Genomic DNA, 22,027 nt, shown 5'->3' with positions numbered 1-22,027 from the left:
CACGAGATGCTGAGCTGTAAAGTCAAAGAAGAGCCCACGGGTAAACAACGCGGCGTTCTTATGAAGAACTTCACCACGCAGGACCTCTGTCCCTCCTGCATAGCTTGTCACCTCGCTGAGCTTTAGAAGCCAGCATGCACTTGTGGCCTGGAAACTCATCTTTCCCTGGAAAAGCAGAATGAGCTCTGGTAGCTCAGTGACCACGGAAGCAGTTACAGCAAAACAACAGCCCTATCTTACGGCTTCTGGGACACGCTGGAATATAGCGGAGCAGAAGGAGCAGAACCTTCTGCTGAAGTTTGTTAGGACAGAGCATCAGGAGTTTGCCCTCCCACTCACAGATTTAAACTTAGTCCTATCATAACAACAGAAGGAAAAATATCACAGCGCCGGGTCCAAAACCCCTTGTACTTACTTGGTTGTTCAGTTTTCCAGCACCCACAGAGCATTTACCCACTGTCAGCACAAGTTTCTCTTGAGAGCATATAAATCTTTCCCTTTTCCAAAGCTGCAGTCAGTGGAAACCTGACAGTTTGAGGACAAAGCAATAAAAGGACTGGGTCTGCTTCCAAACAGTGAAGGACGCCGCGATGACTCCTCTCGACCAGAGCCGCAGAAGGCCCGTGGTGGCTGTCACACGTCCTGGGACCTCTCCCAAATCAACAGGGTTAGTCTCGGATGGGAGCAGTTTCCCTACAGTCACCAAGATTTGAGCAAAAAGGCCCAAACCATCTCATTTATCCCATAGCGATGGGTTTTACTCCTGTGTGTCCTGGATGAGAACCACAGGCAGAGGCTGCTCTGGACCAAGGAACACGGCGTCATTTGCTATAAAAAAATAGATATTTTCTATCAGCCTGGACTAAATGCTGCTGCTCTTAATAAAGTCCTGTGTGTCTCAGCTCATCTTTAATCATGCAATTTGGGGAAATTTTGAGCAACTCCTCTATTACAGGGAGGAAGAAAATGGTAACACAGCATCCCTTAAAATGAAACCAGCTCTGTGGAAGAGGCATCATCATTCAGGTCAGTAACAGCCCTGCAAAATCTCCCTGACTTTATCCAACTTTTACTACGGCTGAGCAGGGATTAGCGTTAATTGAGCCCACCCCACATTAGCTCAGGATTATTCATTAGTCACCAGCCTATAACCACTTGCACTTTCCAATGGCGACCTTGCGCACAACACTCAGCCAGCAGGATCATCCTCATCATTTTTTTAATGGAATCTACATGAAAAACAGGTATCCACACCTTGCCTTCCCCCTTCCAAAATACGCAATTAGTTCGGCTTAGGAAACACCATAAAAATAATACTGTGAAATTTCTAGTCTAACAAGTTTCTGGCGAGAAGCAAATATTCCCTATGAGGACAGAATTTTTTTCAAGCCCATAAACTTTAAAAATATATAAGTAATCAGCTCTGAAGAGTCTGCTTTTATAGAGCAGCACATACCATGTCCACATCTGTGTATTCACTGTACACATGCCCCAAGGCAGACAGCCACGAAGGCACCTAACAGAATATTTCACGGAATCCCAGAACAGATGAGGTTGGAAGGGACCTCCAGAGATCACCTAGTCCAACCGCCCTGCTCCAGCAGGGACACCCAGGGCACAGGGTCACATTTGAATTTCGTACATCTCCTCCACCATCCCCACCGCGCATCACCCGGACACCTCCGCTGCTTGTGCTCAGTCCCTCAATCAGGATGTTTTACTCTGCTGCTTCTTGTATTTGGATGCCCACTTCAGAGATTAATGTCACCTTTCCAGCGGGTGACAAGTCACCCAACAGGGCGCAGGCACCCCAGAAAAAGCATGTGCACCCACTGCTGAGCAAACACTGGCCTCCGATGTCACCTACTGCTCCAGGGGAACCTGCTTAGAGGAGCTGGTCAGAGGCAGGAGCCGTTTACGCTGGAAGTAATGACCATGTTGGGCAGGTGAAGGGGCAGAGGTACCCTCGGCCATACCCTTCACCTGCATTTGAAACACTGAGGGAGCACATGGCTGAGATGCCATCTGGTAAAATCCGCTGTAGGACGATGACGCTCTTTTCCTCTGCCAGTACAACTGCAGTTTTGACCTGCGAGGGATGATTCCAGCCTCGGAGGGAGCGTTTCTCTCCAAAAGCCATTCGGAGGCTGCACACACATGTCCCATCCCGGTTCAGCCCCTGGTTTCCTGCACAGGAGAGCCTTGCTGCAGAAATCAACCCCTGCCTCGGCCACAGCCCCAGCGTTCACCAAAGAGGCGCTCCCAGAGCGGAGGGTTTCTCCACCTTTCCCCGAGCTTGGCTCCAATTCAATCGCATCTGGAAACCCACATCCAGCAGCAGCCAGTGGAGCCAAAAGGCAGCTCTGAGCTGAGCTGCAGGGGAGTGGGTGCCCATAGAGACTCACAGGCTCCAGAACCAAAACCAGGCTCCGAAGCCAAGGATTTGAAGGAAAAGAGCTGAGAAACTTGCTTTGCTGAGCAACACCTAGCTGCGAGGAAAGCAGAGATTTTACTTAGAAGGGTATTAGGTGCAGAAGGCTAAAGCTAAGGGACAGAAAAATCCCGAACAGGTGAAAGACTCCAGGACCTCCACGTACTCAGCTAAGTAAAGAGCAGGTTAATAGGAGACCTGATCACACACGCACTCCCAGGGAGGGACACAAATGGTTTTCACATCAGTAGATGGAGGTGCAACTGTAACACAGAGTTAGGTAAGTTCAGACTGGATACGGGTGCACATTCCGCAGCGAGGACACCCACACAACTCGCCGAGGGGCCGCGATGGACTGAGGCATCCACAAGACACTTTTAAATCATTTAGGCATTTCTCCTAAAGAGACACTCTCATTCAAACACAGCCGCTAAAACCCAGGCAAGAGACACACTGAGATTCCTTCAGCCAGGAATACAACAAACACCCCTAGTCTTAAACCTATGAATCTGCCCAAGTGCCTTGACTGCTACAAAAAAAAAAAAACAATCAGCAAAGAGTTATTTGATTGCTCAGCCTCATGCCCAGATGCTGAAGTGTTGCTGAGGTCTTTCACCCCGCACTTAACTCCCTCTGCTGCTAACGAGAAAATTCTGGCAGCAGCCACAAGCATTAAGTGAATGGGAAGCTACTCTCTGCCAGCAGCAGGGAGAAACTTCCTTCTTTCCCCGCTCTGCACCCAAAGGAAAGGCCACAGCAGTGCCCAAGGTAACGGCGCTGGCCAGGTTTCCAGCTGACGGACTCCTGAGGGAAGCATCCGGATAGCAAGTCTGCTCATAAGGACTCTCTACGGGAGGGTGACATTGGACTTCAGGAACACAGGGCTCGTCCCTCGAGGGAAGTTCACTGGAGAGAGAAGAGAGTGCAAGGGGAAAAAGGAAGTTGGATTTAGCGTGACCTAGGAAAAACAGAACTAAGTAGTTTTGATCAATATTTTGATTTCTCTGACAAAAGCTGCAATCAGCACTGACATAAACAACCAGTTAGCAAATCGCGGAGGGGGGAATCAAACGGGAGTTTGGAGACCCTTATATTTCCATCACAACAATTGCCACCAATGACAGTAATTTGCATGGCTAATAGGCAGCATTATGTTTACAAAAATCATTCTTGGGAGGGAGAAATCTAAACAATTTTTGCCAGCCCAGCAAAGGAGTTATTGGATCAGACGCTAGGCTTCTTTTCTCCCTTTCATCCTGCCCATGTGTTTTGCCAAGATCCTTGGTTCGCTCCACAAGCGCTCGCCAGATTCTCTCTGTTCTTCGAGGCGTTGCCAGAAGCGGGGCTGGTAGGATACAGAATGGATTGCAACGGGCCCCATCTCTTTGGGTCACTGTAACCGAGAGGACTATGGGTGTTACCATCTTCAACAGAACTCGTAATTCCCAAAAGGTAAGAGAGAGAAAAAACAGAAAATAGGGATAAAGATTTAAAGATTTCCAGAGAAACATAAAAGTCTTCTCAGTTGCAATAAAAACAAACAAATAAACACTTGACTATTTTCTTTTAATAATGCATAATTCCTTTTTTTTTTTTTTTTTTTCCTCTGGAAAATACATGTATCTAATTTGGTTATCAGATTCAACTAGCAAGTTGAGAGGCAGGGAGAGAACCATTTTGTAACAGGTGCCAAACCTGAAGTAATTTTAAACCTTTTAAGCAACACTGATGCTTTTCAAAAAATAAATAAAATATATCTGAGAGCCCTGGGTGCATAAACAGCCAGGTCTTGCCAAACCCCTCAGTGGATTCACAGAGCCCAGCATGGGAAATCCATCCCATTAAGTCCTGACCTAGCTCTATTTGAGCCATTTAATGTCTCAAATTCCTACATTTCACGAGCACTAAGCCACCCCAGCTCCACGTGGAAAGTGTTCAGAGACCTAGGTAGGAAACACAGGTGTGGGAGCAAGTCAGAGTAAGGGAAAGAGCCACATTGGGCTCAAGAGAGATGCGATACCTTCACGTGCCAGATTTTAACTCTGCCATCAGTGTGGGCTGGCAGCAACCTCTGGAGACACTTGATTTCCTTAACGTGCGCCTGTCCAGGGGACATCTGCCACACAAGCATCTGCCATCCCTGCAGCCTCTGCAAGGGAGATACCTCTGCCCACCCAACACTCGACTCCTTCCCGAGTTCACCGTATTCCCGCGTCGGGGGACACCCGCCTTCAGTGCGGACAAGTCCTTGAGACATCCACGCCATGAGGAAACTTGGGGGAAAAAATAAAATTTAAAAAAGAAATAGAAAGAATAAAGCAGGCTATTCGACATCTCGGCTAAATTTAATGGAGCACTACCAGGCAACTGAGTGCAAAATGCAGATATTTTTAAATAATTTCAGAACACCTGATAACAAAGTCCCCATGGAATACGGTAATTGCTTATCATAACAGCCGCACAGTATGTTTATCACCCACCGAGATAAACACCACCATATTATTCCCCGCTGGACGTTTCAGATAAAGCAGATCCACATCACAACAGCAGGATCCCAGCGATCAGGAGCAGAGAAACCAGCAGGCATCGCTGGACACGGAACTGAGGAGCTCATGGACACATGTGCAAGTGGGGAGCACCACCACCTACACACCCGCGAGCAAAGTGTTTTGACACCTGCACATGGGAGAGCACTAGACACACTCAAACAAGGCTGCTGATACGTGTTTGGGTTCTCCTCTCCATTTAGGAAAGGAGGGGATCATTTAATGCAGATTCGATCGCAGCCCCTACACAGGCACTTGTCCTTCCTCAGGAATTTCCATCCTCAGCAGCTACCACTCGAGCAGATTGCTGCATTGCTGAAAATCAACACAAATCAGCTCTTCCCCTCCCTGCAAGGGCTCTGTTTCTCTTCAGAACGAAGAAAATTGAATGGGGTTTCAAGGGTTATTCCAGCATGCTTGTACAGGTGGTTAGAAAAACCAGCACGAGCTCCTCGGTCCTCCCCTCCATGCCTGGTGTGGGGCTTAGCATCCTCAGAAGGGCTCGTGAAAACACAGCCCCCAAACTCTGCTTCTCATGAAGGCAGCAGACACAGTTTGAACAGCTGTGGATCCCCACACCGAGAAACTCTAAGTGAGAAAGCAGAAATAGCACTTGGAGGTCACCGACGCATGAGGTTTTAATAAATGCAAGAAAACCACTTGGAGTGACAGCGTTCTTCATGTGCTTGCACTGCACCGCAGCGTCCTCTGCCCAGCAGGAGCAAAAGGGGAAACTGAGGCAGGCAGAGCAAGTGACCAAGGGCAACAGAAAGTGCCTGTGTCCCGGCTGCTCCCAGGGCTGTTTCTGTGTTTGGAAGATGCTCCTGCCAGCCAGAGAGGAAGGCAGAACAGTTCCCAAGCCCTGTGACGTGAATGCTGGCATAACAATAAAACAACAGCACGTCTTAAAGCATAAAGGGCTTTAAAACTAAAATAAACAGGTGGTTACAAGGATGAGAAGTGATTTCCTGCAGCTTTGTGTTTCACGACTGGATTATTCCGCCCTATCTCAACAAGGTGCAAGCTCCATTCAAAGCCTTTCCTGTAGATGAGGCACTTAGACATTGGAAAACCCGTACAGGGGGAAGTTTAAAACCTCTCCTTCAGTTCAGTGTACAAACCGTCCTCTCTTCCCTTACTTTGCTGCTTATTTTCAAAACCTTTATAGAAACGTGGATGCTCCAAATCCACCACAGCTCTGTTCAGCTGTGACTGCCCAGCAGGTCCAGAAATTAACTGGAAAAAGTAAGAGTGCTGGACAGACAGACACCATGATTTCAAAAGCCTCTTTTCCTTCAAAGGCCAGGCTAAAAATACCGTAGACGGTGGGTCCAGCAAGCAATGAAATTGCACCAGAGTCGATTTTGGCCCAATATGTACTTGGCAAATACTGATAACAAGGATTTACCATATCCCCTCTAGTATTACAGCTGACTGTAAAGCAAACATTTGCTTCCTACAGATAACAAGATGACTATGATCGTTCTGGGTTTGCAAAGGTTACGGTCCCTTCCTTCCCTCAAGGCAGCCCACGATTCTCATAGCCCAAGCAAAAAAAAAATCCTTCATTTGTGGCCTGTTTTCCCCCGATACCTACTCACCTCATGCAAAGACATAGTTAGAGATGAGTTTGGGACAGGTTCCAACAACAAATTACAATGAGATTAAATATTAATTCCCATTTTAATTATATAACCATGACTAGGCTTAATGCTCAGGCAGTCATTAAACAGGAGGGAAGCATGTAAAGTGAAGGAGAGGCATTTCTTGCATTGCAAATGCCTGGACCGGCTCACGAGCACACGGATTTTTCCCCAGGAGATTAGCTGGCCTTTGGGAAGGCAGCTCCAACCACCCAGCAACCAGGAGCCACCGTGGGGGACTCGTGAGCCCACACGGGACAAGCGCCCTGTCCTTGGGACACACGATCTTCTCCATCACAGCGTATAAATAACTAGGCGCTAAGCACCCGCCGATGGATTTTATCCTCCCAGCACCTCTGGCAGCTTCTCTGTTTCTGTCTAAAGACGGGCCACGAGGACAGCAGAGCGGGCTTGAGGCCCAGGATACAGCAGGAATGAAAGGCAGAGGTCCCGGGTGCGACCGGAGCAGCTCCCAAATGCAGCTCTCTCCGGCTCCTCGACGCACAACGGGAGCCACGTTGTACCACGGAGGCTGCCTCCAGCTCCCATCGGACCGCGAGGACATGGAGAAGCATTTCCCTTCTTCCCCGGGATGGGCAGTTTGCCGAACTCCTTCCGAAAATCCGACTCGTGCCGCTTTGAAGTGGCTGGTGTACACGAGCAATACACACACCCCGCGCAGGGCCCCGCAACAGATCAAACTTTTACAGCTGTCGGTAAAGAGCCTGCTCAGAAAGCAGGAGAAACATCAGAAAACTGGCTGGATCTGCTTCACTTTAGACTTCAAGGTGCTGAAAGGAGAGGGCATAAAAAAAAAGAAAGAAAGAAAACTACTCTCAGTACAGAGCTGCAGGGAAAACAAACACACAACCACGTTGGAGCTGTTTTCTCTTTCAGTCTGACACATGAGAAGAGAAACAGGGAAACACCAGTCGAAAGTTCACTATTTTAAAGCAACCTGAACTGTCTGGGATTTCAGAGCAGCCGTCGTGACAGGCGCAGCACCACGGGCGAGACCTGCACCGGGAAACTCGCCCTGGGCAAAGCCTCACCGACGGGAGCAAACGGAGATGGAAAATTGGGGATTCAGAGGAACACCCTTTCCCCTGCTGTTTGTTCTGCTTCCTCACAACCCACGGAAACCTGCTCGCGGGCGCTGCTCGCATGGCTCTCCCTGCAGCAACGCTGACTTCTCCGAGCGCGGGGAACGCGAGCTTACGGAGCCGAGGAGAACGCGGCGGGAAGGACGGAACGAAGCGGGACTGCAGTGAGGTGATGTAGAAAAAGCAAATCTGTTCCACAACAGCAGAGAGACTTGACCACAAATCCGAATGACATGAACCCAGATGGATTTCAGCGGATCACTCAGATGGAAAAGCTCAGCCCACTTCCCACTGCAGCGGCCCTGCAGGGAGCCCCACGGAGAGCAGCCAGCACTGCCCCCATCCAGAGCCGCGGAAGAGCAGGGACACCCCAAAACTGCCACCCGCAGCCCCTGTTTCTGCAGGGAAAACAACCTCGAGATGGGGCAGCAGAGAGCTTGTGATACCCGGGATCACATAAACTGGCACTGCTTCCATCAAGTCTACAGGGGTGGAAAGGGGAGGGTTTGCCAGCCTTAGTCCTCTCCTAAGTACTTCGTCTCCAGAGAGCCTCGAAGCATGGATCAAAACACATGGGGCTCCAGGATCAAACGCACCCTTCTCGGAAACCATTTCGGCCTTCCGCCAAATTAATCCCACATAGAAACAAGGCCACGTTTCTCCCCGCAGAATCAAACCCACCTGTTGGAAAGCACATCCACGTGTCCCGAGCGCACGTCCGCGCGCGGCACGAGCAGGCGCACACGAACACACGCTCTACCTCCGCGCGCCGTGCGGGGCCCCGCGCTACAAAACGAGCAGAAAACAGTTTTCATCAGCTGCCCTAATTACCCAAAAAAAAAAAAAAAAGCGAGAAGCCGCAACTGTAAATTTCCACAAAGTGCTTGAAGTTTTCCCAATGGAACAGATTTGAGAAAATAAAATCTATTCCCCACCACCAAGTCTTTTAAATAAATAAATAAACAAACACCATTCTCTATTACAAGCCTCAGTCCCTGTTCGGACCCGCGGGAGACGCAGCTCCCGGCCAGCCGTGTGCTGCCAGGGGATGTCCTGGCCGGGTCACCGCCGGCATCCAGCTCGGAAGAGCCCCACGCGCCGGTGACAACGGGGACCGTTATCCACAACCACGCGCGGCCACAGGAACGCTCAGGGCAACCTCAGGAAGGGCTCGCTTAAAAAGCACCCTGCAGCCATCCACTGCTCCCCACCAAAAGGCCGTTTCTGGAAGCAAAAAGGGCTGGATGCTTTCTATGCTTTTATTATAATCTGCTGAGTCTGGGGGAATCAGAGAAAGGCGCAAAGTCACACAGGGAAATAGGGGCGACACCTCCGCGTCCCCCATTGGGGTCTCCTCCAGACGAGCGAGTCCCTGGCGACTCCCGGCAGGTGCTTCCCAGGGCGGCCGTGCCAACACGCACCTTCCCAGCCCGCTTTTGTGGGGACACGGATAAAACCAGGGAAAAGCCCCGCAGCGAAGGTGCGCGACGCGGGACAAACATCGAGGCAAACTTCCAGGGCAAGCGCGGGAAGTCGCAGAGGCTCCAAGCGAGAACCGCTGGACGCAACGGAAAACGGCGAGGGCCGGGCGGGCGCTGTTGATAACGGTCGTTATCAGATGGATCAACAGGACACCGGGAAGCGGCGCAAAGGACTGGAGTCCCCGGGGGAACGCACAGAACGCCTGGGCCTGCCCCAGGGCCCCATGTCCCCCCACCTGAAGCAGCGTGTCCGCGGGTTGGGACCCCCTTCGGCACCCCAAAACTCACTCCAAAGGAGGCACCGCGGGGCCACGTGCTGAAGTCATCGCCTGGCAGGAGAGGACGAGGAAATGGGGGACTGAGGGAAACTCAGCCCTTGAAGGGGGGCAAATACTGGGGGGATGAGGGGAGAATGGCCAGGGAAAGCAACTACTGCGGGGAGAGGGGGAGTAGCCATGGAGGGGTGGGAGACCCTGAGAAGGGTCTAAAAACGGAGGTGGGGGTAGAGGCAACTGCTGGGGAGGGGTCAGCGGCCCCACTCGCGAGCGTGGGCTGGGGGTGCCCACCCGGGCTCTGCCCTCCCTCCGCGCTCACCCACCTTGCACGGCCAGGACGGCGAGGGCGGAGAAGCAGAGACAAAGCAGGTCCTCCAGCGCCATGAAAGCCCCGCCGGGCGCCGGGAGCAGGGGCCGCCGCGGCCGCATTTAAGAGGGGAGCGCGCTCTCCCGCCGCCCCACCGCCATCTTGTGCGAGCGCCCTGGCCCCGCGCTGCCCGCGGCCGCCGCTCGCCGGGCCCCGCTGCCCGGGGAAGGGAGGGAAGGGGAGGAAAGGGAAGGGGGAGGAAAGGAGGCGGCCGCGGGGCTCTGCCTTTGTGAGCGGGGCTCGCCGAGCCGCGGGGGCTGCCGCTGCCCGCCGCCTCCGCGCGCTCCTCCTCACGCGCCTCCCGCCCGCCCCTCGCCCGCCGCGGCTCCAACAGGTTGCAGCGAGCCCGGGGGGCGGCGGAGCCCGTTTCCCTGAGGGAGGGAAGGAAGGAAAACGCTCGGAGCGGCGCAGAGAGGCACGGAGAGGGGCCGAACAGACTCCCCCCGCTCCCGCCGCGCGGCAGGTGCGGGGCTGCTCCCCCGGGGCCGCCGCGGCTCCGCACCGCGGGGCTCGGGACGGGGGGGTTTGGAGGGACGGACAGACGGACCCCGGGCCGCGGCGGCGGAGGGGGGCTCGGGGGTCGCTGCCGCCTTGCTGCTGGGGGGCCTCCATGTGGGGAGCTGCCTCAAAGCGGCTGAGGCGACCGGTGCCTCTGGTCCCCCACGCGGCCCTGGCCAGCACCAGGGTTCACCAGGCTTCTCACCTGTGGAAAATGCGCTTTTTTTCTATATAAATCATATATTTTTAATGTTTATTTAACCAATAAAAGACGTCGTGCAGCCTCATCCGCACCCTCTCGCTGCGCGGGGAGGAAGGACCCACGTGGGGTGATGGGGAGAAGCGGCCGCAGGCCGGTGACACCGAGGTTCTGGTGGCGGCGGGTGGCACGAAACGGAGACAGGAGATGGTCTGCGGGAGGAGAGGCTGCCTGGCACCAAACCCTCCTATTTATTAGCTGGTTTAATGGACTATAAAACATAAAATGAATCACAACGGCTGTGTGGTGGGGAGCAGGGTTGCTGTGCAAGGTGCTCTGCGCTCCGCTGGATTTCAGAGCAAAACCGCGCACGGGCAGCTGGGTTTCTGTGGGAACAGCTCTGGTTTGGGCACAAAATGTGGATATTAACAGCCATGCGCCCCTCGCTTACCCAGCTTTACTCCTATGTGGAGCTAAGCGTTGAAAAGCTGCACAAACCATCGGCTGCCTCCAGCCTGTCCCACCTGCTCTGTTCGCAGCAGGTGAGGTGGTATTAAGGCAGTTTTAAGTCATTTGATTTAAATTATCAGTCTGTAGAGGAGCATCTGCTAGTATTTTCCTTTCAGACACATCTCCTTCTCAACTCCTAGATATTTGCCCCTACGTGAAACCAAGGAAGCCTTTATCTAAAAATCAGGCAAGTCCAGCATGATATAAGCAATGAAAATCAGTGCCAGGTTGCAAAGTACTGCACTGTGTGGCTATGAAGCTGCCTCTGGTAGCCCTTAGGCCGCGTTGGGGTTAAAAGGAGAAGCAGACACCACTCTGATTCCTGTCTTTGGTTCCTGCCTGACTCTGCTGAGTGACACCGAATTGCCCCTGTCACCTGCATGGGCCCAGGGAGCTCCCAGTGATCGGTGTTCGCGCAGTCAGCACATGCCGAAACACCAAGTTTGCAGGAGGCAGCCCCAGAGGGAGAAATGCTGAAGGAAACGCCACTTTCCCGATCTGGGGAACATCAAATATCTCCCTGTCTCTACGTGCATAAAGGGCAACGTGACAGCAGACCTGGGAGCAATGCTCTGTCCCCCAACAGGGGCATTTCTGCCCCCAGACTTACAAAGTGCCCTCCCTCGTGCTGCGGACTCTCCAGAGCATCCATCCCTGTCCTCCAGGAGCTTCACCCCAATATTTTCACCCTCAGTATTTTTGAGTTGGGAAAGTGTGAACAGTGCAGCAGCAGCAGCAAGCGGCAGGTGGTTGCAGTTCGGTGCTTTCCTCCTCGCTTGGGAGGCAGTTCTGTGCTCCCCGAATATCATTGGTGAGACAGCCCGTGGCTGCGTGTACCCTGCCCATGTCTTGGGTCATGCACAATCCCAGCCGCCGAGCGGTCGTTAGGGAAATCCAGCAGAAACCTCTATAAATTCACGTCGCTCGGCAGGTGTTTCCTCTGCGCAGCCAGCCTGGAGCCGAGGGGGATCCGTGCTCACGAGTGCTGCCGGCTCTGCTTGTTTATTATAGCTAGAGGAGGCCAGGAAGTGGCCGGTTACGCAGGTATCTGAACCGGGATTTCTCCAACCCCAACCCACACCAAGCTGCCCACATCCTCTTTCAGTTGGCAGCTGGAGGATTCGAACTAGCAGGATCCAACCCTGCAAGGTAGCAAATTCAGGCAAAGAACCACCTCCACTGCCTGAAAAGACCCCCCCAGAAAGAAAGAGGGCAAAAAAAAAAAGGAAGAAGAAAAACAAAGAACAGGCATCAGGAAAGCTGTTTTGTACACGAAGCACGGAGGTGCAGGAAGGTTCCCAGCATGGTGCATGTTTTTGTTCGATAGGCAATGCAATACCATCCCGATCCCAGGTACAGCCTGGGTCTTGCAGACACCGGCTGAAATCGCTGGCTGCCTGGCGTGGTTTGGGGTCCAGGGCCTGGCCAGTTACAGGCCACAGTCAGAGGTATTTCTTTCCCATATTTCTTCCACAAATGAAAGAAATTGAAGTTTATTCAAAATTTAGAGTGATACCCTCACCTTTAAAGCAGAAGAGCTGTTTTTTGGAACTCCCCAAGTTCTTATGTTCTTACGCCAGGCTCAGGTTGCCTCCTGTTCTCCTTCACTCCCCTTCAGGCTGAAGAGAGCTCTGTGAATTTGGGGACTTTCTCCGTGGACTGAGAGTGCCCCCACAGAGCACGGATGGGGAACAGCAGCCGAGCGACAAATCCCAGCGCCCTGGGCCGGGGGAGAGGCGCTGAGCGCCCTTCTCCCGCAGGCCGGAATCGGTGCATCCTGCCCAACACAGCCCTGCTTTCTGCCGCCGCCGGACCCAGGGTAGGTCTGCGACACCCACACGGAGGTTTCATGATGGGTTTAAGCTGTTTGCATTAGTGGAAGCGGTGCTGTGCTGCGCTCGAGCCAGGCTGCAGGACGGGAAGGAGCTGGAAGCCCAAGCGGCACCGCGCTCGGCTCCAGCTCCTCGTGCAGCTGCCCCAGGCAGTGCCAGCCAAGCCGGGGGAACCGCGGAGAGAGGCACGAGGCGGCTGTCATTGGCAGCACAAAGCTGGAGCCGCCCAAATCCACCCCAAAAACGCAGCAGTGGTTGAGGATCCCCTCAGGGAGATCCACCGGGACCCTCTTCCCGGCCGGGCGGCCGCAGCCCCGGCGCTGGGGGGCACGTTGGCTTGCAGGCGCGGGAAGCCTCCTGCTCTCCGTGCGCGAGCGATGCCAAACAGGAGCAGCTGGTTGCACATAATAACATGCATTGTGTAAGTGAGCAGCACAATAAGCAATTTGCTCGACAACCCAGGGACATCAGGACGATTCTGTACAACAGAGAAGAAAGAAAAGAGGGAAAAAAAAAAAAAGAAACCAAAAACGCGATGACCAAACCCTAAGGGAGCCTCAGGATACTGCACATTCATTTCATTAGGCTCGCTCTTATAAATATTTATCACACGCTATCTCATCACTCTTCCAGGAATGGGTGCCGTGTTATTGTTACACCCGGCGAGGGCTTTCCCTCTTCCCCTGGCCCCGCTGTGGGCGGCTGCCAGTTGCCAAAGACAGAAAAGGAGCGAGAGAGGGACATTAGCTACGGAAAACTTAACAGGGGCTTTGGGGTGGATATCGGCAGCGCGCTGCTGGGAGAAGGGGGACGGAGGAGTAACGGGATTCGGAAGCCGTGCTTCAAATCCAGGGATGGCAGAAGGGATTTCTGCAAACAAGGACCCCAGCCTGTGAAGCCTGCGCAGCTCCAGGGCGGGAGAGTGTCGATTTAGATGAGTGCCAGGCTGGGAAACTGCTCGCAGGGAAGCCAAGGTGTAGCCTGAATATCAATATGTGCCTGCAAGTAGAGAACGTTCACATTAGAGTAGCCTAAAAATCTGGCATTTATAAGACCGCTGTTATAAAAACATGGATTTTTAGCTCTACTACTCTTATTGCTGTGCCCTATTCCTAGGCTGATCACTGGGACTTCTCCCTCAAGCGAGGATTTGCAGAGCCAAACCTCAACTTGCCTCCAACAGAGGCAGTCCAGGCAGAGCAGATTTTAGGTTAAATGAATCCATTTCACTTATGTTCCCCTTGTTGTCATATTTGTCCTTTTTTTGTGCATTTGTTAACCAGATTGTTCACTGCCAGCTATAAGCAAAAAAAAGATCTGCTAGAAACATCTCCATGTGTTGTAAAGTGGCTGCATGGAGCATCACTCTCCTGTAAACATACGCAACCGTGAAAAATAATATTTGCTCATAAACAACATCTGTGGACTTCTCCAACAGCACTTACCAAGGCCCAATAAATGTTGCAATTCCTAAATAGTCTAATTGTATTCCCTGCTACGGTGCCTCCTAACTAGGGTTGTTTTTAGGCATGAAAAACACAAGGAGCATCAAGGGCCGCCATCGGGAACACCAGCCGCGCTCCCTTGTAGCGGCATGGGCCAAAAACAGGGATCTGGTCCGAAGGTTTTATGAGATCTCCAGAGCTGGAATAGGGCTGTGTGTGCCCAAGGCCCGGGGGGATTTTCCGTGTGCCGGGGCGCTCGGCCCCAACGCTCGGGCCCCGTAGCCTGGCCTCGCTTGAGTCTAAGTTGAGCCAGGTGTAAGGTTTGAATAGAAACACATTCTGGTGCTTTGGGAAAAAATGGAAGGTCGGGCTCTGGAGCCGCTGTCCACGTGGGATTTCAATGCAGAGCAGCACGTGAGGCTGCAGGTGCTCCATGCCCGTCGCCTCCCGCGTCTCTGCCGGTCTCCGTGCAGGCTCCAGGAGCCCGGGGCTGCCTCTTGAGATCATTTGAGCTGCAAAATTTCGCCCTTCTCGAATGGTTTTTGCAGAGCCAGAGCTCCTGATGTCTTTGTATCCCCCCCATTCCTGCACTAAGGATCCCACTGCTCTTTCTCTTCCAAGCAGCCCCCCACATCATCAGCACCACCCCAGACTCCTCAACAGCTCTTAGGTTTTTGCTCAGAAAAGGCTGTTTCGCACCAAAAGCCCGTGCCGGCTTTCGCAGCCTCCCCCCGGTGTGTAACGCAGACTAGCCCCATCCATCAGGCTGTTCTGCAAACCTAAATAGATGCTGTATTTATTTATGGATTACCAACCACAAGAAAGGGAAGCTTTGCACCATTGTGAACCCCGGCGCACTCGGTCTGCTATAAATAATGCAGCATTGTGCAGTGTTGGTTTATGGTTTAAGTTCCAGTGCGCGACACAGACCAGCAGACTCAGCAAAGGCGAAGGCAGCACCGGGTATTAGTAAGAGAAACGGCACCAGCTGAGGAAGACTATTAAAAAACAAAACAAAACAGCACAAATGCCACGTCCTCAAGAGTTATTTCAAAGCAAATTTGCCCGGCCAAAGGCCTGCTTTTACCTCTGATTCATAATCTCACGAATCTATGGTTGTCCTCTGGTTTTTGCTCTGCTTTCTCCCGTTCATGAGCTAATTCGATTCCAGCTAAACACTCATTACGAGAGGTCACCGCCGCGGCCAGCGGGCACCGTGCGACGGGGCTTTCAAAACACGAAGAAATCGAAGGCGCTTCCGATGCTTCCTTTGAACTCACCAATTAAAGCTCTCACAAATAAAGCTACTGTTTTACACCGGCCTCATCCACAGGGGAGAGAGTGCGGGGAGCAGAGAGATCCCCACCTCTAACTGGGCCCGTTTCCCTCTTTTCTTAGATGTGCCAGGGTTTCCTTATTGCCGTTTTTCCCCTACACGAGGAGAAGAGCAGGGTTGTCCTGAGCGTTTGCAGTGTAGCTGTGCTGAAAGCAAAGCTGTGGGGAGTCTGATTTATCTCTGGAGAGAAAAAAGGGCCCTGATGCCTCTCTGGAAAGTTGGATTGATGGCCCCCAAGAAGGGCTCATCAAGCGTCTCTCTCCTTGACTATTTAGGCAATTCCCTTTTGAACATGAAGGAGAATATTAGATTAACCCAAGTGCTGTAATAGCATTAGCTCCTGCTTTTAAAGAAGATGCATTTTATGCTGTACGTACCCAAACGGAGACAACGTGTGGCTGCAGGAGTCCTGGATGGTAGCGACTGTGCCGGGCGCTCTCCAGTGCGCTCCTCCAGGATGATTTTGCCTCATTTCTGGACTGCGAACAGATTAATTTGGAATTAAGGCCAACCCAGCTCGAGTAGCTAGGATTATCCACCTGGAAAATGGTGCCGCGCTTGCCCATTGGGCTGCCCACCTTGCTCCCCATGCTGCTTTTCCTGGGATGCTCCTGCTGAGCTGCCGTTGCACCGGAGCAGATCCGACAGGGAAGCCACTGCCTGAACACGATCCTGTTCCCCGGCGTCGTGCTCCCGAGCAGGGCAAACAGTACATGGCTGGGCCTGGGATTTAATCAGATTAATTAAACGGCACTTGTATTAATTTAAATTACAACTGTTGGCAGGCTCAGCCAAATCAAGTAATTTATGGGCCATATCAATCTAATGAATACCACTCTTAAAATAAAACCTAATAAATGAGTTTAGTATACAGATGTAAGATCAGCTTCGCTTTGGGCCTCTCGTGACCAGCTCGGCTGAGGTTTTACAGCCTTGCCAGGGAAAGGGCTTGGATTTTTCCCCCTTTCCCATTGCTCAATTTTAAGAAAAGAACGTGCGAAGAGGGAACCCCCACTGGGTCTATTCTCAAAGCCAAGGGGTCCCAAAAAGTCGCCGCGCAAGTTCTTGAAATACGTTAGTGCTGCTACGGTCACGACACGGGTGCTCTCCTGTAAGGAAGAGGGAAGAGTTTTCCGGGGCATGGAATGGCGCTGTTTATGGAATAACAACGTACAGACCACGTTGCTGTCATTTCCTATAGCTACAAATCAGACGGGCTGCCTGGATCTCAAAATTCAGGCAATTCAGGGCCAACCTGAGCCCCTCTCCTTCCCTGTCCTCTCCTCCACACGTGCAAAATCCCAGGAATTAACGTGAAATCATTTAAAAATGAACATGGTTGAAGAGGAGAGGGGCTGGGGACGGCCGCGTCTCCGCAAGGGAAACTGCTGGCGGCCGGAGCCGCGTGCGGAGCGTCGCCTCCGTGATTTACGGGCTGCCGCGCTGCTTTAAAACACATTAGGCTCCAACTATTTAATTACTGGGCACTAGCAAATCGTGGCGAGAGAGGAGCCGGTCACGTCTGTGAATGCCAACATTTATCATCCTATTTATCTGCTGCAGCTTCTGAGATCCGTATGGACCCGCTCACAAGTTGCTCCCGGTGCCTCTGCCCTGCCGGCAGCACACAGGGATGATGTGTTTTGGGAATAGAAGGAATTGGGAGCAGCAGCCAAACGCAAAGCAAAAGCAAAGCCTTTTCTCCACCTCCTCCTGCTCCTGGGGAATTCCTGCTCACCAGAGAGTAAATGCAAAGACAGGGATGCTCCCCCAGTTTTCCTGAGAAGCCCTCAAACCCCGACGCTTTGTGGCTGAGGAAAGCAGGGCCTGGGAAGACAAAGGTGCTGCTGGAGCACTGGGGAAAAAGCAAATTCCATCTCTGCTTCCTTTTCCCAGGAAAAATGCTGTGCCTTTTTCCCTACTGATATTACATGGATTTCCCCACACGGATTGTGCCGCATTTCAGCTTTGGAAGCAGCCCTGTTTTGCAGAAGAAAACCCTGTGTCCTCATGAAGGGGACGAGAGCTTTCGGTCCCAAAGCCGCTCGCAAAGACGAGCCTCCCACTTGTGCTACTTTTGCAGTTACCTTAATTCAAACCAAAGCATCTCAATTTTTCTCCCTCTGGAATTTCATTTCAGGGAGTATTTCTTTGTTGCTTGTTTCTGATCCCTTTCATATAGGAGAAAAACTGAAATGGTGAATTCCCTGCAAAATGAGCATCCTGGCTCCCGGCCAGCGCGCGGCTGCGTGGGAAGGAAGCAGGGACGGATCCCGAGGGCACCCGAAGACGCGTCGCGTATGTTCCCGGGAGCCCAACAGCGACTGTTACTGATACAGCTATTGGCAGGGACAGACGGAAAGGCACGGAGCATCCTGAAACGGGCTCGGAGCAAAACGCAGCCATTTAGTCCCTGCCACCACTTGCAGTTTCTTTCTTAATGCCATAGGGTGGCAGAGGGTCGGCTGGCCCAGACTACAAGGGCTTCCAGGAATGATCTTTCCCTAATGCTGTCCTGGAGTTGTATTATGAAATCTAAGCACTCAAAACAAACTGGCAGCCCTCAAAGGACAAGTTCCAGCTGTAAATCCGTGCTCCTGTGTCGGTTCTCGGGATCTGCTGCGTGCACAAGTTGTACGAATTAAAACGTGGTGTCTCTGCCTGACTAATGCCATGAGCCGGGCCAGGACTGCGGCACCGGGGCTTGGAGCAGAGCGTGACCATTCCGGGAAACCCGGAGGAGCCGGCAGCACCGTTACCTTCGTGCCATTCAGACAGATGAGGAAGAGGAGCAGGAAACAGCACAGCTTTGCTGGAACACGAATCTCATCATGAGGGTCTCCAAAGCCTTCTCACTCTCCCATCGCATCTCTTGGTCCTCACGGTGAGGATCTGTTCCAGGATAGAACAGATCCCAGCAGTTTTCTCACTGAAGAGCAGGAGGGGCCCAGCCCGTGGCCAGGAGGACGCGGTCCTGGGAAGGGCTGCTCGGGGACACCTCCAAGCGGGGCTGTTCCGAGAGGAACCCCAAAGCGCAGGCTCGGCCCTAGCAGCGAGCTTGCTCCGAAGGACCTGGGGCAGCAGCAGCCAAAAACGAATCCCAGAAGCACCAAGTCGCCACCTTCCCCTGGGGATCCCGGGCACCGCAGCGGTGCCGAGCCCGGTGCGACAGCTCCAGCTTGTGGCTACCCAGGGCTGCTCCGGGCCGTTATTCCAAGGAATCCTCCCATCTCCCTTTATCATCTACCTGCTTTTCCTGAACATCAGCAAGCGCTTAACGTGCAGCCAGCCCCTTCCATCGCTGCTGCAGTCCACCAAGGAGGGAGAGAACACAGATCTGATTAGGCCCAAGCTCCACTAAATCAAGAAGACAGTCGAGAACAGGAAAAAAAAATAATTCGATTTATTTAGCAGCATCTTTATTGCAACGAAAGGTTTTGTAATAAAACGCAGCAGAACTAATGTCTCCACTTTACATGATTAAAAGCCACATAGCTGGCAAGGGGGCAGGAGGGCGGCCAAGACGTGCGGTCCTGGCAACGTGGTCAGCAGGAGCTTCAGCTACCAAGATTAAATCCCGACCTGCTGTGGGGCAGAACGTCCCAGCAAAAAACAGCAGAGGCTCCTTCTTCCCCAAATGGTGAGGGGCACCGGCCATGCTGTACAGGGTGGCTGCCTATTTTATGTATTTGTAGCTCTTATTGCCTCTGCAAAACAGCTGCCTTCTCACCACACACCTCCAGTCAACCCCGTTTCGCAGGCACAGGGTGAGCGATGCGACCTGGGGTGCAATTTGTCACACAATGTTCTCAAAATTCTGTGCTTCAGAGGTAAAGCGTTAATACACCATCCTGCTCGGAGAGGATTTCCATAACCCATTCCCTAATAAACAGGGAATGCATTTGCCATTTTAATATAATGAAGTTGGCTGATTTTCAAGGCTTTACTTGGTGCTTTATTTCATTAACATTTTGCAGTTAACTGAGTTTATAAAAATCAAGTGATTCTACATAGTTACTGCTTATACCTTTGTCCGAAGGAAGAGAGATGACTGAAAGCAAAGGTGGAGACTGGGGCTCATCTCCAACGTAAGGAGTGAATCCCAACTGCTCCAAGCACAGGGGTAGTGCTGAAAACTGCCTGGAAATGGGGCTGAATAACGTGCTCCCACCACAAACAGCCAGAACAACTCCCAGCTGCCACAACCAAAGCAAAAACCGCCAGCATCACCACTCACCAACTTCCCTGCCTCATCCCTATGCCCCACAACACACGGGTTTTTAAATATACGGAATTAAAATACCCATCTCCAAAGTGCCAGAGACTAACTGCAGTTAGGAAGGTCTTCTTGAGGGAAGGGACCATCCCCTGGACTGCAAGGTGCTCCCTGGTTCTGGAGCAGCGGCGCCGGAGCAGAGCACAGCCGCTGTTCTCCATCCCACCATGGGACCAGCCCTCTGCCAGGCCAGGAGCAGGACTCGGCTCTCCGTCCCAAACCAACACAGCCTCAACAACCTCCTGTGGCAGCAGTCTCAGTTATGAAGAGCTTTACCTTCCCTTGTTGCTGGCAAATTAGTCCTGAGCTGGATGAGACCTCGCCAAGGTATTTTCTACCCCCTGCACTGAGCCCTCTGCAAGAACTGCAAAGCACCGATGACAAATCCTCCTCAGGATGGGCAAACACGGGGTCTTGGAGTGCTCCACTGCTGTACAGAGGAAAAACTCTTAAAGGGAAAAAAATACATAATTTATGTTGCAAAATAGAGTACTCGCAGTACTTTGTACTTTAATAGCTTTTTGATATATATTTAAAACAAAGAAAGGATGCATTATTAAAAAGTCATATGTCAGCACTTACATCACATTCTGCACTAAATCAAAATCTAGATGGGATTACTTGCATAACATTCAGTTCTTCAGTTGCCAAAAAAGCACTGCTTGGTGAAGGCCATTTTTGTTGTTTCTTAAACAAAAGGATCAGTTTTGTTTTAAAAACCATATACATTTACATTCAAGGGTAGTCACCTCTAGAAAAAGAACAGAACGCCCCAAAAGCAAGTTAATTTAATATTGAACAAAATATAAACAACCTTGGAAAAGGTGATGCTATCCTTGTGTAATTTTATACATATATGTATATATGAACAGATATAGATATATGTATATATAATACAGCATAAACAAATAAGGAACAAAATGGAATTCCACAATAACAGCTTATGTTTGTCTGTACTCACTGCCACGTTGCTGTTTCAAACGCAGCAGCAGCCTGTTTGTCTCTCCATAATAACTATAGCACACTCCATAGGATGCTGAATTCCCTTCGGACACAATTAACCGCTTCGGGAAGACAGGTCATGACGGGAGCCCGGGCGCCCTCCCTGCCATGCCTTTTCTGAAACCAAAATTGTAAACTTGTTATTATCCTGCTAGTTGTAATTTAACCATCACTGATCCACTTAAAAATTACTGCAGTCTTAATACCCCAAAACATGCCAAGCCAAGCGCCCAAGCTGCGTTTGCCCCATGCCCGTCGCTTTGGCTATCGCTCGCGTAACCCCAAGGCTGGATTTACAGATTTTACAGCTGTGTAACTGCAGCAGCTCCCAAGCTTTGGTGCTCGTGCCCAGCAGCACCGCTGAGAACCAATGCGGTTGGATACAGCACGGCCGGCCTGGGTGAAATCCCAGACTTCCAGGATCCAGCTGAGCAATACAGAAGTGAGGGAGACGTAAGGCTTCAACTCGTGGAGGACTAAGAGCTTAAACACTGAGAGTGATTCCAGAGCTTAAAAAGATTTAAAAGAAAATAATGCTCTGCTGCTCTCTAGCATGAAAATGGAAAAAAAAAGGAAGTTCTGAGGTTTCTGAGAACCATTAAAACTTAAAGAAGGCTAGAGGCAAGTCCTAGGGAGAATCTGCTGCGCATTTCTATTTTAAATGACTTGCTGCAAGTTAAAAGTGACTTCACACACTTATGATGGTTTTTAGCCAAGCCTGCTGCTTAGATAAAACATCACTAGCAAAAGCCAACTGTGATTGCATGTCCCTTAGGCTTAGCAGGGTTACCTCAAGCTATACAGGAGGAGTTCCTCAAATACAGCATCGCAATCATGCGAGACAAGAGTGCCAGGACTGACCCAGAACAGGGCAGTCTACAGACACAGCAGAGGAAGAGTCAGCAAAACAGTTCCTAGAACAAAGCAGGAAATCTAATGAAACAAGTTCACACTGCCTCACATGTAGTGTTGATAAAGTCTCTCCTCACCAAATCCTCGGCAGATCTTTGATTCAGAATATTTAATTTAAAAACCATAATAGGATGCATATACCTATATCATGCTGACATGGCAATAAAAAAA

At 51.5% G+C, this 22,027-nt stretch overlaps 1 protein-coding gene across 1 annotated transcript in view; it reads right to left on the bottom strand.

Moving 5' to 3' along the window:
- Window positions 1-9,936, bottom strand: part of IGDCC4 (immunoglobulin superfamily DCC subclass member 4) — a 78,366-nt gene extending 68,430 nt beyond the window's left edge. The window contains exon 1 of the mRNA XM_088534978.1: window positions 9,803-9,936. Within this exon, the coding sequence (XP_088391104.1) occupies window positions 9,803-9,908 (106 nt within the window). The 5' untranslated portion in view covers window positions 9,909-9,936. The remainder of the gene's footprint in view (window positions 1-9,802) is intronic.
- Window positions 9,937-22,027: the final 12,091 nt, after the last annotated feature.

This window comes from Tinamus guttatus, unplaced genomic scaffold (genome assembly GCF_059628265.1).
Source record: "Tinamus guttatus ecotype Peru unplaced genomic scaffold, ASM5962826v1 Tinamus_guttatus_pri_ptg000004l, whole genome shotgun sequence".
In the NCBI taxonomy this organism is placed as follows: domain Eukaryota; kingdom Metazoa; phylum Chordata; class Aves; order Tinamiformes; family Tinamidae; genus Tinamus; species Tinamus guttatus.
This window is presented reverse-complemented; position numbering and strand designations above follow the sequence as displayed.